Here is a 14,287-nt window from a genome sequence, read left to right as displayed (position 1 = left end):
GCCCTCAATGCGACCGGCGATCTTGATCACCTTAGGACCGCCTTTGTTCATTTTAGCTTCTTTCCAACCAGATCTACCAGCAGACACTAGACTTCGCTCACGAACACCGACCCTTACGAATCGGCTACTGGACAAGAGGGAATGCAGGGCAACAAAGAGGCAAAACGAAAAAGATGGCTTATAATAGGAATGCGATAAATGCGAAAAAAATACAATGAATAGCTTTTAGTTCGAAGTCGTTTTCACGTGCTCAATCGAAAATATGATTGTGGCTTGTAGTGGTCATAAATGTTACATTCCCCTCAAAAACCGCAGCTGTCGCTTTTGCCCCATAGATTGCTTTTGGTCATATTTCACTAACCAGACTGATCAATGAATAAACAGCTTAACATCGTTCAACATACCGATAAGAAAATATATGATTGGATTGTTGTCTTTTCTTTTCGCACACATGCGTATTTCGGTTGTATCGTACACACGTGTACGCACTAATAAACTTTATATATATCCTACGGCCATAACTACGTTCCGACATAGACAAGAGTCTAGTTAGGATAGAAGAGTTCGTGTGTAAGACTAGGTAAGCCCGAAAGGATGCCCAGGTCTACATGGGTGTTAGGATATCTAGGGACAGGGCTAGTATTGGGGCTTATGGTGTTGCTCAGTTAGCTGAAGGCTGCCATTGACGCGAGCGTCGCAATCTAGACTCACATCTCCCTCTTTTCGGCTAATTGCAACTTCCGCTAGTTTGATTTCCGTTACAGAGAAGATCTGATGGAAGGCGGCGAACCGCGGAGGGGCACGGGGCACTTCGTGTGCAGTTTTGGGGAGAGAAAAGAATCAAAAGAGATGGAAGACGAGAAGGAACAGGCACCGTAGTGCTAGCAGTGGTCGATTGTGAAACGGGACGCAATGGGGACTACAAAGAAAGGTCGGAACGAAGAGGGCTGAGAACGCGGACAGAATAAAGCAGAATTATACAATACAATAGAGAACAGTAGAGTGTTAGTTGGCATAGGGGCAATTGCTATGCTGCCAACAATGGCCGAACATCGCCGAAATGGGTGACTTCTACGGACGCACTCCAGTATGAAAACAGCCATCTACTGTCTCTTAGCGGCTCTGTACTGGCGCGCACCCTCTTAACCATCTCGCGCTGCAGTCAGAGGTTGCTTTACCAGTGGCTATGCGCTTGCAGTGCGAGTTAGTAGTGGTTGTAATGAAGGCAGTAATAAATAAGGGAATCTAAGCAGCAAACTTCTGGCGAGATTGGTCGCTGCTTTCGCGTTCCAGAGGTTCACTACCAGTGACCCTTCTACACCTTCTTTTATCGGGCACCTCTTGTGTATAGCATGGACCGCGCAGTGCCTGTGATATTATTCCTGTGCTCCTTGTTGCTATATATAGGTAGCATTAGTTAGAGGATGACCGCTGAACGATACGGACTATGTGGTACAGATCACATGACCCTACTGGTAGTCCATTTGTGTTTTCTAAACTCTGTTCAACCTTTTTAAGATACAAATGTCCTTCTGCTTGTGCTGTTCAAGTCCATATTATAATTAGGCTGTTATCTGTTTGAAAATTGAGCTTCAGTGATAGTTCTCGTGCTTACGCTGACAGTAAATACAATTTAAGCATACACGACTGCAGTATAGTCACAGTGTACCCTAAAATGTATCGACGATTGCGTTTAGACCCATAAAGCTTACAACGTTTGAAATGAAAAATGCAATGTTAAGCTTCTGGCAGCTTTGGCATTGACGAGATGACTGTTAGCGGCCCGACCCGTTTCGAATTTATTCAGAATATGTTACGTGTTCTGATTAACGGTCCAGCAAAGTGAGCTGAAACATAACTTATAACGTGGACGATTTGCACGATAGATGCTACTAAAACAAAAACCACTTAAACTTACACTTAATTACCATACAAATAAATAGTACAATTTTTCCTTGTTGCTTGCTATTCGCAACTTGCTAATCAGAAAGGAGAGGGTTAAACGAACGTATTTTTCTACTTGTTCCGAGAAACTTTCTCGCGTCATATACATACGTACATATCAGCTATTGTCAAGCAGTTACTAAGGGTTGAAATCAATGCAGTAACTATAAAACTTGTTTAAAAACGCAATGTAGTATATTTACTCTTTGAAGAACACACCTTGTAACATCGCGACGTGTACGTAGCATACCCATCATTAGATGATGTAATAAAAGGTTTTAATTAATATAATCATCTTTTTATGCGTTTAGAGATTTAGACGAATGAAAAATATTGCTGCTTTCTTCAAAATGTCCCCATTTTTATTTAGCGTTTTTCCACAACGTTCACCACAATAGACGTACGTGGGCCTCGATGTGCGTTAAACGCAAGGAACGCCAATGCCGATTAGAAAACCCGAACGCTGTTGTCATATATATATTTATTTACAACTTTAGCTTAATGATGCGATAACAAGCTCATAGAGATAATGACTTTTTATAAAAGCAGTCTTCGGATGTGGTAGGGCTCTGTGAGTCAACAATCTTGAAAATAACGGTTTCCACGGGTAAGAAAAAAGAATCGTACTAGTAGACTTGCCTCGACAGGGATTTCTTTATTTTGTGGCCTACAGTGGCCGATATCGATTTCGTAATTTCCAAGAAGAATTTTCCAAGAGATCGATATATTTCTATAACGTACGTCAGAAGTTGTCTAACTCAATATAGTAATAGGGAAATTATATACAGTTACAGGGACAGCCAATGATAAAATCAGTTGTTTGTTTCGAGTCTTACATCCGGTACTGCCATTAGATAATCTAATGAAGGAATAATAATAAAGGAAGAACTGGCTTCCAGCAAAGAACGAAGTGTGCCGATTCTCGGATCTAAATCTGAACTGCCATGTGCCCCTCAAGTTTAGCAAGCAAACAGGCTACCCCATACGCCGTCACCTCGTCTATAGAAAAGGCTGGAGATAAAATATCTATCTTTGAGCAACAAAGTTACTTTTAGCTAAAAGCTTAATGCCAAGCTAGCTCGGTCAAAGACCAAAATTCATTTATCTGGCAATAAAAAAACGTCCACTCTAACCATCATCTAGAGTTATTATTATTCGGAACGTTATGCATTACTAGATAGCTTTATTGAATCCATAACGGTTCCTCAGGTCGCTGCCAGGACAGGTCATGACAAAGTGCATGTGCGTGCACGTGTATTTTAATAAGCCTTAGACATGATACAACAGTCGCGATAACACACAGTCTAAGATAGGTTGATGTTCATATACGCAAGTATATGTGTATGCCGATTAGACTGAGCTGTGCCTTGAAGCAACAAGACCCCTGCAGTTCGTCTTGTAGACCAGCCATTGATACCATTTCGTGTTATATACGTCCAAACATAAGGGTTCACTTAGTTGACCGTACCCTGGCCGATATTGCCTCCCTGTGTTATACAGTTCGATATACGGACTTGCAGTTTGCTTTCAGGACGTTTTCGTTTTAGAATGGGCAACATTCTGTTAGGAAGATGAGCTAATTTGCTGTTCAATAGACATAAAATGGAAAAATCATTTGAGAACTTTGTGTCGGTTCAGATGGCAAAAGTTCGATGCGATTCAACCACCCGATATAGAGTGAATTTCTGATTCGGAATCCGGAAAATTCTGATCAGGAACACAAGCAGCTCAGTGATGGTATTCATCTTGAAACCCGGTTTTCCGCTATCGAAACGGGTTAGCCCACATAAGTGGCAGACATTGGTCAAATTTATCTAAATGCTCGGCCAATAGCATTGCATGATTCGTTAGTTGCTTCTGTATTGTCATATAAAAATCACAATAAAAACACGAAACGATGGTAAAACTGTGTTTGTTTTCGGGCATGCCTCTATGCGACACGTAACATCACGGATATATCCATAGATGAGATGGTATTGACTATCAGTGTACTATTTTGGCAAGTCATTACTTTGTTCCACTGGCTGCTGAGAAGGGGAATACATACGAATAATTATAGTTACAGCACAGTCCGGTCACTTTGTAAAGGATAATATGCCATAAAATATTCAACAAAAATACATACTATTTAATTTGATATATTATCCAATAATATTACGCTTTGCTTGCCAACATTATATCAAATCTCTTGTTAGGCTATTCGGGAGGCTCATTGATGATAGACACTGGCCGACTTAAGGTGATAGACAGCAGTAGCGTTTGACGACATAACTGTTTACAAATATTTTTCAAAACAACTGTCCTCATTTATTGTTTAGTGGCCGGCACCGCGATAGTTGCTCGACCGCTTGGCCGTTCTTGGCGTTTTCTATAGGAAGGCGAACCCTCCTCGTCTCCTTCCAAAGCCTCTTCACGCCGTTGCTGTAGTACCGAAATGGGAAACTGGGCTGGCCAGAAAGGGGGCGTATGTAACACTGGACAGCGGTGGCGGTTAGGTAATCAAGAACCAGTGTACTTTAGTCTGCTACGTCGGTCCCACAAGCTCGCATGTGCTTCCTTCGATACCCAGAGGACCAAAGCCACCAGGCCCGAGGCCTGGCAGACTTGCCCGTACTTGCCCACTCCCCTGTTCCGCCCCTTAGGCCTCGCTAGGGCCTGACGGCTTGACTGTGTGCACTCTTGGTGGCAGCTATGGCATACACCTGGAGGGCCCCAATAGGGACATTTTTCAAACACTCAATTCTTGTTCTACGTTTTTGGGAGCCAGCCACAGTGCGGCTTACACACTGCTTCCCGCTTCTCGTCATTGTCCTGGCACTCCAGTGAGTCGACCTGTGCTACCCGCATACGCTATCGTGTCCAATGGCTGGTGGCGGTTCGCCGACCGTCCGTCGTCATCTTGGAGACGCCATTTAATGGACATGTTTCCCTCTAGGGACGATTAAGCGACCTTCAAGCGCATTGGAATATGAGTTCTTTCTCTCTTCTTGGTTTTAGTGCAGGTACACATCAGCTGCCTCCACCGTCGCTACTGCCGCCGCCGCCGCCGCCGCCGCCGCCGCCGCCGCCGCCTCTATGCGAGATTTCACTCGTGCAAGGCTCATCATGTGACTACCCGAAGTCTTTCTGCTGTTTTTGCCATTAGCCTGGTTGGACCTGACGGCTAACTTGTCACCTAATACGACTTGGTGTGACCTCCACCTGCGTACGAACATTATCTAAGCAAAAAGGCTTGCATATGTTACGCATGTGTAATACCAGCGGGTGGACATTTCCACTAACAACGCTGCTGCTTAGACACTACTTGCACTGCAGCCACTGCCTGGTACGTTACTTGGTTACGTGCGATTTGATTAGGCCTTCTCAAACGAATGCCTATTACTGTTGGTACAATGTCGTAGATAATGATTTGTGGTGTTGGCATTTGGCGGTGTACTGATATGCGCACGCTCTAAATAGAGCGGAATTATCTTGTGCCGAACAATATTTAGTGACAGCCATTGTCAAAGCTCACTTAAGCAGGGTGTGTCGCCGCTGGTGATTGACGCACATTGCTTGATCCCCCCCCCCCACTCGCTTTGCTGGTCTGAATAGATAACCACTGGCTACGAGAGGCAACTCTTCTCCGGTACGGCGGCCACTCAACGACTTGCAGACGACGAACACGATAAAAGACCGTTCAAGCAAGCTAAGCAACGGCGGCAGCACCAAGTGCTCTTCAATCCGTGGCAGCATTCGGCTAAAAAGTGCTTTCAGGACATCGATTACAAAACTCAGTCGTCATATAGAGACAAGTGGTGAACAGAGAGCGAATTCTGTTTCCTAAAAAGATCTATAAAAGTGTAAGATACCACAATGCGTGTCGGTACGATCGTGCTTTTGGTGTCGGTGATTGCCCTTGTCTGCCTGGCCAATTCGGCCGACGCCGCTAAGAAAAGCGAGTCAGGAAAATCCGGTAAAGGCTTCGAAAACGGTCAACAAGGCGCCGTCTCAAAAGATAGGAGCATGAAAAGGGGTGTTAAGGCTTCGAAGTATAGTAAAGAGGCCAACGTCAAAGAGAATATCGACAAATCTGGAAGGAATGAGAAGGCCGCGTACTACTCAAAAAATCAGAAAGTTAAAGGACAAAAGCAGACCAAGGTGAAGAAATCAAAACGCGTCGCTGAGCAGTCTGTTTCTGAAGAGGCCATTGCTGTGCCAGAGAAATGTCCTGAATGTGAGCCGGCACCTGAGTGCCCACAATGCCCCGTGTGCCAGGCAGCTGCTGAAGCCGTTACCGCTACTGCTGCCGAGATTGCCGAAGATGGAGTCGTCGTGGAGGAGGCTTGCGAAGCCACGATCGAAGCTGGCCTATTCTGTGACCGATCCTGTTCGTGCGTCCAGGGGACCGTGTGCTTCGCCGCTGCGGCCGACGCTTCACACGGTATCTGTAAAGTCCCCGAATCCGAGGATCTGAACATGGGTGTCTACCTTTCGTAAGCTGCAAACCGCACCAGATCAACATACTTCCGTAAACCGCGCCGGAACATCATTCGTAATATCGTAGCTCGGTCAGGGACGTACTGGAGTCTCGTTCCAGAAGTGAATCCACGTTGTCGGTCCATTATGGCGAGAGACTGATGACTTCTGCACGAAAAACATGAAGAATGAAGTCGATCTCGCTGGACAAATCACTTTTGAGAAAGAGGGTACTACTGCATAATCTTAACAATAACTGTGTAGCAGTATTCTAAGTGATTGTTAAATGATACAATCAGCCAAAAAAGCGTAACATCCTGTATATATATATATATATATACATATATCTATAGCATCCTGCACAGTTTCGCTCATAAAATGTGCGAACAAATGACAAATAATCTCGTTATAATTGTAATTATTTATTCTAAATAATAAAACAAAGAACGAATCTACATCCTTGTTTAGTCTAAATAACAGTTGACTTTCTTTTTTTATTTATAAAGGGATTGTAAAAGCATGCCATTCTTCGTGGATCATATGATGATCTTGCGACATAGAGTAACTTTACTATTCTTGATGACGGGAAAAACCTACCCACGACAGCTAGCACCATCAGTATTGAGAGATTCTCGATTTATTTCGATTCGAGCTCTCAATTGATTTTGTTAGAAAGCAATGCCCCAGTCTTAGTTGCACCGTTAACGATACGAAAGCAGAGGAAATATATGAACGGCTATTAGCGGACGCGTCGAGACAATTAGGATGTGTCATTGGTCCTTTTAGGTTAGGCCAAGTAGTAAATGTTATGTTAGATATGATACCTCAGTGTTTCGTTCAATTAATATTAGTTTGATTATCGGATCGATAAAATACGCATCGTCGCTATCATGGCGACGTCAAATTGTTAGTTTACACGTGAAGACCGATTATCGATCAGAACTTCAAGACGTTTTTAATCGTCTTCCTATTGATTTCTCAGAGAATCGATCCGCGAATTGTGGATACTGAATGATATCGAACAGTGCACTAATCATACGATGATAGATATTTTCACAAGTCGAACGTCAGAAAATAAATCCACTTTATTTCGGTAGAAAAAATCCGGGGCTGTTATTGTGCATTCATGCAGCACGCAAACTTGGACCCGTTTGTTCTTATAATTTCTATATTACTTTGATAATTAAGCTAGCATTGCTTAATGGCGAACCCATATCTATTGCATAGCGGGACGCATCAAAATGGGCCCCACTGAAGTAGCACCAGTACGATAGGATAAAGTGTATGTTCACAGTCGTCGTATCTTCATCGTGCCTTGTGGCTGATGTCAACACATCAACTGCGTTCTTATTTGCAGGAAATCAGTTTGAGCATCGGCATCGATCACCCTATCTATCTTTAAACGTGATTGGTTATCTATTTGTTTGTCTATATCGATAATTGTGGCTTATGCGTGTGCAGTAAGTACACCTATGGGGTGGCACGGTATCATCCCGCCGGTACGTTAGATGAGCCACAACTGTATCTCGCTGCAAAAGCCGAAGGACGAGTTCTAAGTAAATATGGGCAAAATATCGTTTCTCCTCGAAGGGAAGATGCGGGTCGGCGGCAAGAGCGTTTGTAGGTTTCTGTGTGTGACCATCAAAGCCGCTGTAAAGGCTGTCTGACCGATCTGATTTCATGCATGAGCGAAGTAAATGCGAATTCTAGTGGACCGGAATCTCTCGTAGGCGATGGCGGTAGTGTCTAATTTTGGCGTCATTTCGAATTTACCCGGCCAGCCCCGACGGTTCAATAGCTCAAAGTATCATAGCAATCTCTGTGTTTTCTCGTTAACAGTATCGTACGATCAATAAGACACAGATTCTACGAAACAGAATGGTTGCCAAAGTTTCGGCCACAGCTACTGCAGCTTGGAGCTCTTCTCGTTCGAGACCTTTCTCTCTCTGTCCTCCTCTCGCTCTCGCCCCCCCCCCCCCCCGTTCTCTACTTCCTTTGTGTAAAACAAAGGCCACGCAAAGCAGAAGATGCAACGAAAAGAAACGACAAATTTGAACAATGCATTCGTTCTTTCAGGACACAGCCTAAACGTCAGAAAGAATCCTACACAGGTTGAGGAGGAAAAAAAGGAGCGAAATCGGATCTGTGAATTAAGAAGCGTATCTCGCCGGGCGAATGTGAGAATAGGCCGAAACCGTACCACCCGAATGCCCATTGACTCCATAACCTCATCCGTCAGGCATAAGAAGACAACTTCTCGACGGATGCTTTTATTGTACAAACTAAAATAGGTTTTGAGCCATGGTATGACATTGCTGTAGAAATGGATCTCAAAGTATAAGTTGTCTATCGAATGAAATTTTCTGTTAGATAATTTAGTTGTCCCACAGTGGGATTTAGTTCCGTATGCAGTCAACTACTGGGATATGGGCCCGAAGCTGTGGGACACTTCGACGAGCAAAATCAGAGCACTACCTAGAAATAAAGTATAGAACTTAATAACTTATATAATCAACCTTATAACAAATTAAATAGGCTGTATTTCGTAAACTGCCGCTAGTCATGTGGCTGGTAAAATGCTCGGACACCGTTTCCCTTACGATAACCCGTGCAAAAGCTGCCCAGCAAACAGGATAGAGGCAGCTCAGAAAATTCTATATATCATAAAAATGTCGCTCGTTTTATACTAAACGTGAGACCAACTGATCACCATGTCTAGAAAAGTGTGCGCTTTTTTGTTTTTTAATAGTAAAAGAAAAGTGTGTGACTTTTACTGCGTATTAACTTGTATTGCTAGTAACGGTGTAATTGTTGTTTTTATTTGCTAATATTATTCCCTCACTTTCGGATCATTTTTTGTATGTTAAATAGCACATTCAGTATTCCTACACATATGTGCATGGATCAGCGCTTGACGAGTTGTCCTTTGAGTGGCAATTTACCAGACAAGTTATGATCAGCACTCTATTAATTGGTGTCCTCCATAGATTGGAACGAAGCTACGTTACGTTTATTCTCCGGTAAAATGGGCTCAATGAAATATTGTGTAGAACCCCCCCCCATCCCCCCTCTGAGGTAAAGCTGACTCTAATGCAAGATGGCGTAAGCTTTTTTTTTTAAATTAAATTTGGAAAACGTCTTCTGAATCTACTCTAAAGTTCCTTTGTTAATTTGCTATGTGACTTTAAACGTTTACGGATTTGCCTCCGAGCAAAAACGTCTCTTATAAACAAACATCTAACAATGGAGATCTGTTCACTGCAGTTACATTTCCGTCAAATTTGAGCAGATAGTGCAGGTGTGCTTGTATGTGGGTATGGCAAAACGACTATATATCAAGCATACTATATGTATTCAGTTCAACGGATACGATCTGATTCGGTGTTTATCGTAGATAGAGTTTGTGTGTGAAACAGATAGGGAATCTGCGTTACGTTATTTCCCCGTGACAAGAATCGTATAATCGTGCTCAATCGCGAAGATCTATCGGCAAAGGTCCGCCGATAGGGCGTAACAGCATTCACAGGCCTTCAAGCGTATAACGACACTCTTCGGCAGCAACAGTAACGGCAAGGTAGAGCACATATAGATCACACGCATCGGTGTAACTTTCTTACGTGTGCATTTGCAAGAGGTGATTGTATTTACAGAGAAAACCTAATAAATCATATTTCTAATGCTTGTGTAGCATGGCTACCATACGTGTTGTGTGAATGGAGATGGCTTTGTAAAGGTACATAGGCACAGGGACGCTGAAAGGGGGTGTATCTCGAAAATTTACCCCTCTAATTACATGGCAAAAAGGTATAAATTACATCACGATAACAAACGGTCTATAACAATAATGAATTTACTTAAATAGCGGATTACGCTGTTCATCGGTGCGGTATAAGCTTCGCTGCTGACGCATGCCGAGTAGATTGTCAAAATATGCTATTGAACAATACTTGGTACATCGATTGCCTTCACTTTATAAACGATGGTGTATTTTATTTATTGAAAGCGCTAACTTAGAAAGTGCGGGAACTCGTTCGAAGCGCGCACAAATAACCGAAGGTAAGGGTTTTCTTTTCGCAAGGCTGCGCCTGTACCAGTTACGAAATTTTTACCAACGTCTAGATATAATGATACAATGTTGAATAACTAATATCTATCTGCGAGATCCCTGATATTGGCCAAATAGTAAGGTGTCCGACCAGAACATAAATATATGATAAATGCTACATTTTTAATTTTTACCTCATCATTTCCATACCGATCATTAATTTACCGGTACTCAGTAGCTTCGCATCAGAGTGACGTGACACCATCTATTAGGATAGGTCATATTTTATATCTCGTCTCTACAACGATGCCTCCCGTATTATAGTAGGCAGACCAGATACGGCTTGTCTCCATCCTATCTGTTCGTGAGGTTGAACTTGGTGAAGCACTGCGTACGCTGCAGGGATCTATTTTCAGAAAATGTAATTATGAGAGGACGACTGCATATTTAGATACAATCTACTAGCATACGTCTTTCTAGCGTTACTCTAATCGTAAGCTATTTATGTAGCAGTACTTCGTTGAATACATACTTTTTTTCTAATACCTCGTTTTATCCCAGCCCGAAGAACCCCAGTCCTATTACCAGCTGTAAACGTGCATCAACTCTTCTCCTGTTTGAAGTTTCTAATTGAAAGCGCAGATAGTTCGCAAGGTAATGAACCGCTCACGAATATTCGAAGGGCCCTTATCTTGTCCGGAAAAATTCCAACAATCTCGTTCGCTACGAGACTAAAAAATACAGATGAAGTTAAAGTTACATTTAGTTATTGGGAAAAAAGCGAATGGCAGCAAGTGGATGACGCGAATGGCCTGTAAAATGCTAGAAAACGAACCTAAATACGTCTCTATCAGACTCTCTCTAAAATGTATTTATTTTATTGCAATACACCACTGACTGACAATATGATGCTTTTAAACATCAGAAATACCGCAATAAGCCTACGTGGGTATCTGGTATCCCGAGATCTAGACCAAACTATCTGACAAATTGTCTGTGTTAGCGTACTGATAGATACTTCAACGTTTAGTGAAAAGTAATGAAATAATATGACCCAAGGCACGGAACAAATATATTGATATTGGCCCTGCTAAGTATATAGTGTATATACATATTCTTGTATGCCAGTGGACGGATTATTCACTAAGAAAAATCGCTATTACTAGAACTTTTCTGCAACACTGATTCCCCATGAAGTCTGATTGTCCGTAAGAGATTGAAGATCATTTCGATTATATACGAGCAGCGATTTTGATCATATAGATACCAAAACAGATGTCAGTATTGGGCGAATACAGATAATTGGGAAAGCCATGAACTTCAGCTAAGTTGAAGGCCAAGCCTGGGCTTGGATGCTGGTTAGTTCGATACGCCAGCTACCCTTCTACTACGTAACTTTCAAATCCGGTTTTCATACAATTTTCACTTTATGATTCATTTACATTTGTTAGCAGCTCTAGCAAAAAGGCATGCTTACTTCTTTTCTATATATATTCATAATTACTATGCTTAATTTTTCTGTTTGGCTGTTTAAATATAGTTCAATTTATGGAAATGGACGATGTAATGAGCTCTTTTCATTGTTCAAAGTACCACCTGTCCATTGTCGCCTATCAGTTCCTTATGTTGCACACAATTGCTATCATAGGTTTGTCGTTCACTGACCATCACATCGATCGTTGATTTTGCCTTTTCACCTAAATAGCAAAATTGACACTACGATACTGGTATCGTAGCCTCTTCCGTCACAGCTTTTTGTCCACGAAACGATTCTATGTTGCCGCTAATATTACGACCATCCGTTGTATCAGCGGGGGTATCCTCGGTTCAATACCGTGCAGTTCCAGGAAAAACCAATGCTATGCCCACAACTGTTTTTCAATAGTGTAAGAGGCATTGCTGCTTCGTTTATGGAACTCGATAGAAAGGACACGCGAAAGGCATATGAAGATGTCGTGCCCTACCGGCTCAAACGTTTCTCCCGAAATGCACTTCAGCAATCTGTAGTGGTTGACACAACGGCGAAGAGAAACCGAAGAGAAGGAAAGGGATATAGATAAAAAAAAAAAAAAATGATTTGTGACGCTTAACGTTCCGAGAAACGGTCTAGTAGCTTGCGGGCAGGCATATTTGGCACCATAGTTGAATCTGAGTCCGCTGCCATTCGTGTAGTGGATTACGCAGGAAAATCACTTATCTTACTGCTCTAGCTGTTTCGTTCCATCGCTCACCTTCACGAGGCGGTAGTACCCACAGCAAAAGCAGTACCTCAGTGAGGCGTCGTCCGCTCCCATCAGTCCTCCGCCCGCTTTTGGCAGTTCTACAATAGTCGTTTTTATTTTGCCCTTCATGCCGACGACAGTGCACTCGCTGGCAATAGGCCATATTCGCATTGGACGCTGCGCCTTTTAGACTGTGCACTAGGTATTTCACACACAGTCTCTCTGCTCTTGTCTCTCTTATCCATCCTTCTCTCACCTCTCTGTCACCCCTCATTCCGCTTTACTCGTTTCTCCAACGTTGCGCACCTCTTCGTTAAAATGGCTAGTTTCATGAGAGAAATTCCAGCGATTTCTAGCAACGATGACGTGAAAGACAGTTGAAAGCGGCATCAATTTACCGCGACAACTGTAAATTTCCTTCTGTCCATATCTACTTGCAGGATTGATAATGTCATCAGTGCGTCCTGTTTCATCATCACTAGCTCTCGTTCGCTTGCTACACTACATTGCTCCAGACCCAGTAGCGGAAAGCAAATACCGGATGATTCTCAGCGTTAACGTATCCGCGCTTCTACAACGCATAATTTTGTCGCCGTCGCAACTGTCGCCGCAGCCGTCTTCCTCGCACTCCTCCTCACTTCTTGCGTCTGCTGCTGCTGCTGCTGTTACCAGCGACAATTTATCGTTGAATTCAGTAACGGAAAAGCTAAAATAAGATACGGACGCCCAGTGGGCTATCAGCGATGAAAAACATGTATTCGTCGAAATATGTTTTGCTGTGTTGGCTAGCTCTCCTTTGCCGACCTGTTGGTGCATAGCTGACCGCAATGCAAATGTCTATGTACAGCTGGAAACTTGGGAAAATGCAAGCGTTAAGCCTAGAAAGCTTGCTTGCCAACAGCTTGCAAACCCCTTTGGTCCATGGGGAATCCAAGTTCTACTTCCACTGAAGCGGTTCCCGTCGCACTTTGTCGGAGCAACACGGCCTGTAACCCCACAAACTCGACTCGCGTGCAATCTACCCGACTAATATAAGCTATTGCACTGATGCCGCAAATGCAAGGTTTAGGTAGTTAAAATAGGAAAAAGGTTTGGCTTGACTCAGTACTGGTCAGTCAGAATTCTTGAGCGTTCGACTGAAAGGCTCCAATCTGCGAGAAAATAGGGGGCATTGACGACGCAAGGCTTTCAGCTACAGCCGACGGACTAATGCCACTGTAGACCCGCTACAGGCCGGCAGTTGCCTTTGCATTTCCCAGAGCCCGACAACCGCGAGCAGGCTCACTGCGGCAGGTGCTTATTGCACTGAAAGAGTGAGTATGACTACTGCTATAACTGACGGAGGACTGCAATGTTTTTGGGTGATATTGCGACGGATCATGCGAACCTGTCTGAATGGGCTCCACGGGAGCAGGTTATAGGACCCGCGCGACTCTCACACTGCTAGGAAGCTTGCAGAAAAAGGGGGACTGGGGAACCGGTCCTGATGGAAGAGCTCTGTAGATCACCGAACGAAGCCAAGCATACTCTTGGCCCTTGTCGCGGCACTTCTTATTTCAGTTAGCGGCAGGCTGTTGTTGAGGCATTGCCTGGACGGCCGCCGCTTTACCTATTACTC

The 14,287-nt window shown here is 43.4% G+C and overlaps 1 protein-coding gene and 1 long non-coding RNA gene across 3 annotated transcripts in view; both read left to right on the top strand.

The window, feature by feature from the left end:
• Nucleotides 1-10,098, top strand: part of LOC147756111 (uncharacterized) — a 30,994-nt gene extending 20,896 nt beyond the window's left edge. For both annotated transcript variants that reach the window (XR_015326190.1, XR_015326189.1), the window contains one exon: nt 8,479-10,098. This is a non-coding gene — a long non-coding RNA (uncharacterized LOC147756111). The remainder of the gene's footprint in view (nt 1-8,478) is intronic.
• LOC111249867 (uncharacterized) lies at nt 5,308-6,879 on the top strand. Its single transcript, XM_022804306.2, has one exon. The coding sequence runs from the start codon at nt 5,800-5,802 to the stop codon at nt 6,421-6,423; it is 624 nt and encodes a 207-aa protein (XP_022660041.1). The 5' UTR covers nt 5,308-5,799; the 3' UTR covers nt 6,424-6,879.
• Nucleotides 10,099-14,287: the final 4,189 nt, after the last annotated feature.

This window comes from Varroa destructor, unplaced genomic scaffold (assembly GCF_002443255.2).
Source record: "Varroa destructor unplaced genomic scaffold, Vdes_3.0 BEIS01000004.1, whole genome shotgun sequence".
NCBI lineage: Eukaryota > Metazoa > Arthropoda > Arachnida > Mesostigmata > Varroidae > Varroa > Varroa destructor.
The sequence above is the reverse complement of the archived record's forward strand: the minus strand, read 5'-3'. Positions and strand labels throughout refer to the sequence as shown.

Excerpts from the sequence above, each read along its gene's own strand:
- LOC111249867 (XM_022804306.2), top strand. The coding sequence starts at position 5,800 with ATGCGTGTCGGTACGATCGTGCTTTTGGTGTCGGTGATTGCCCTTGTC.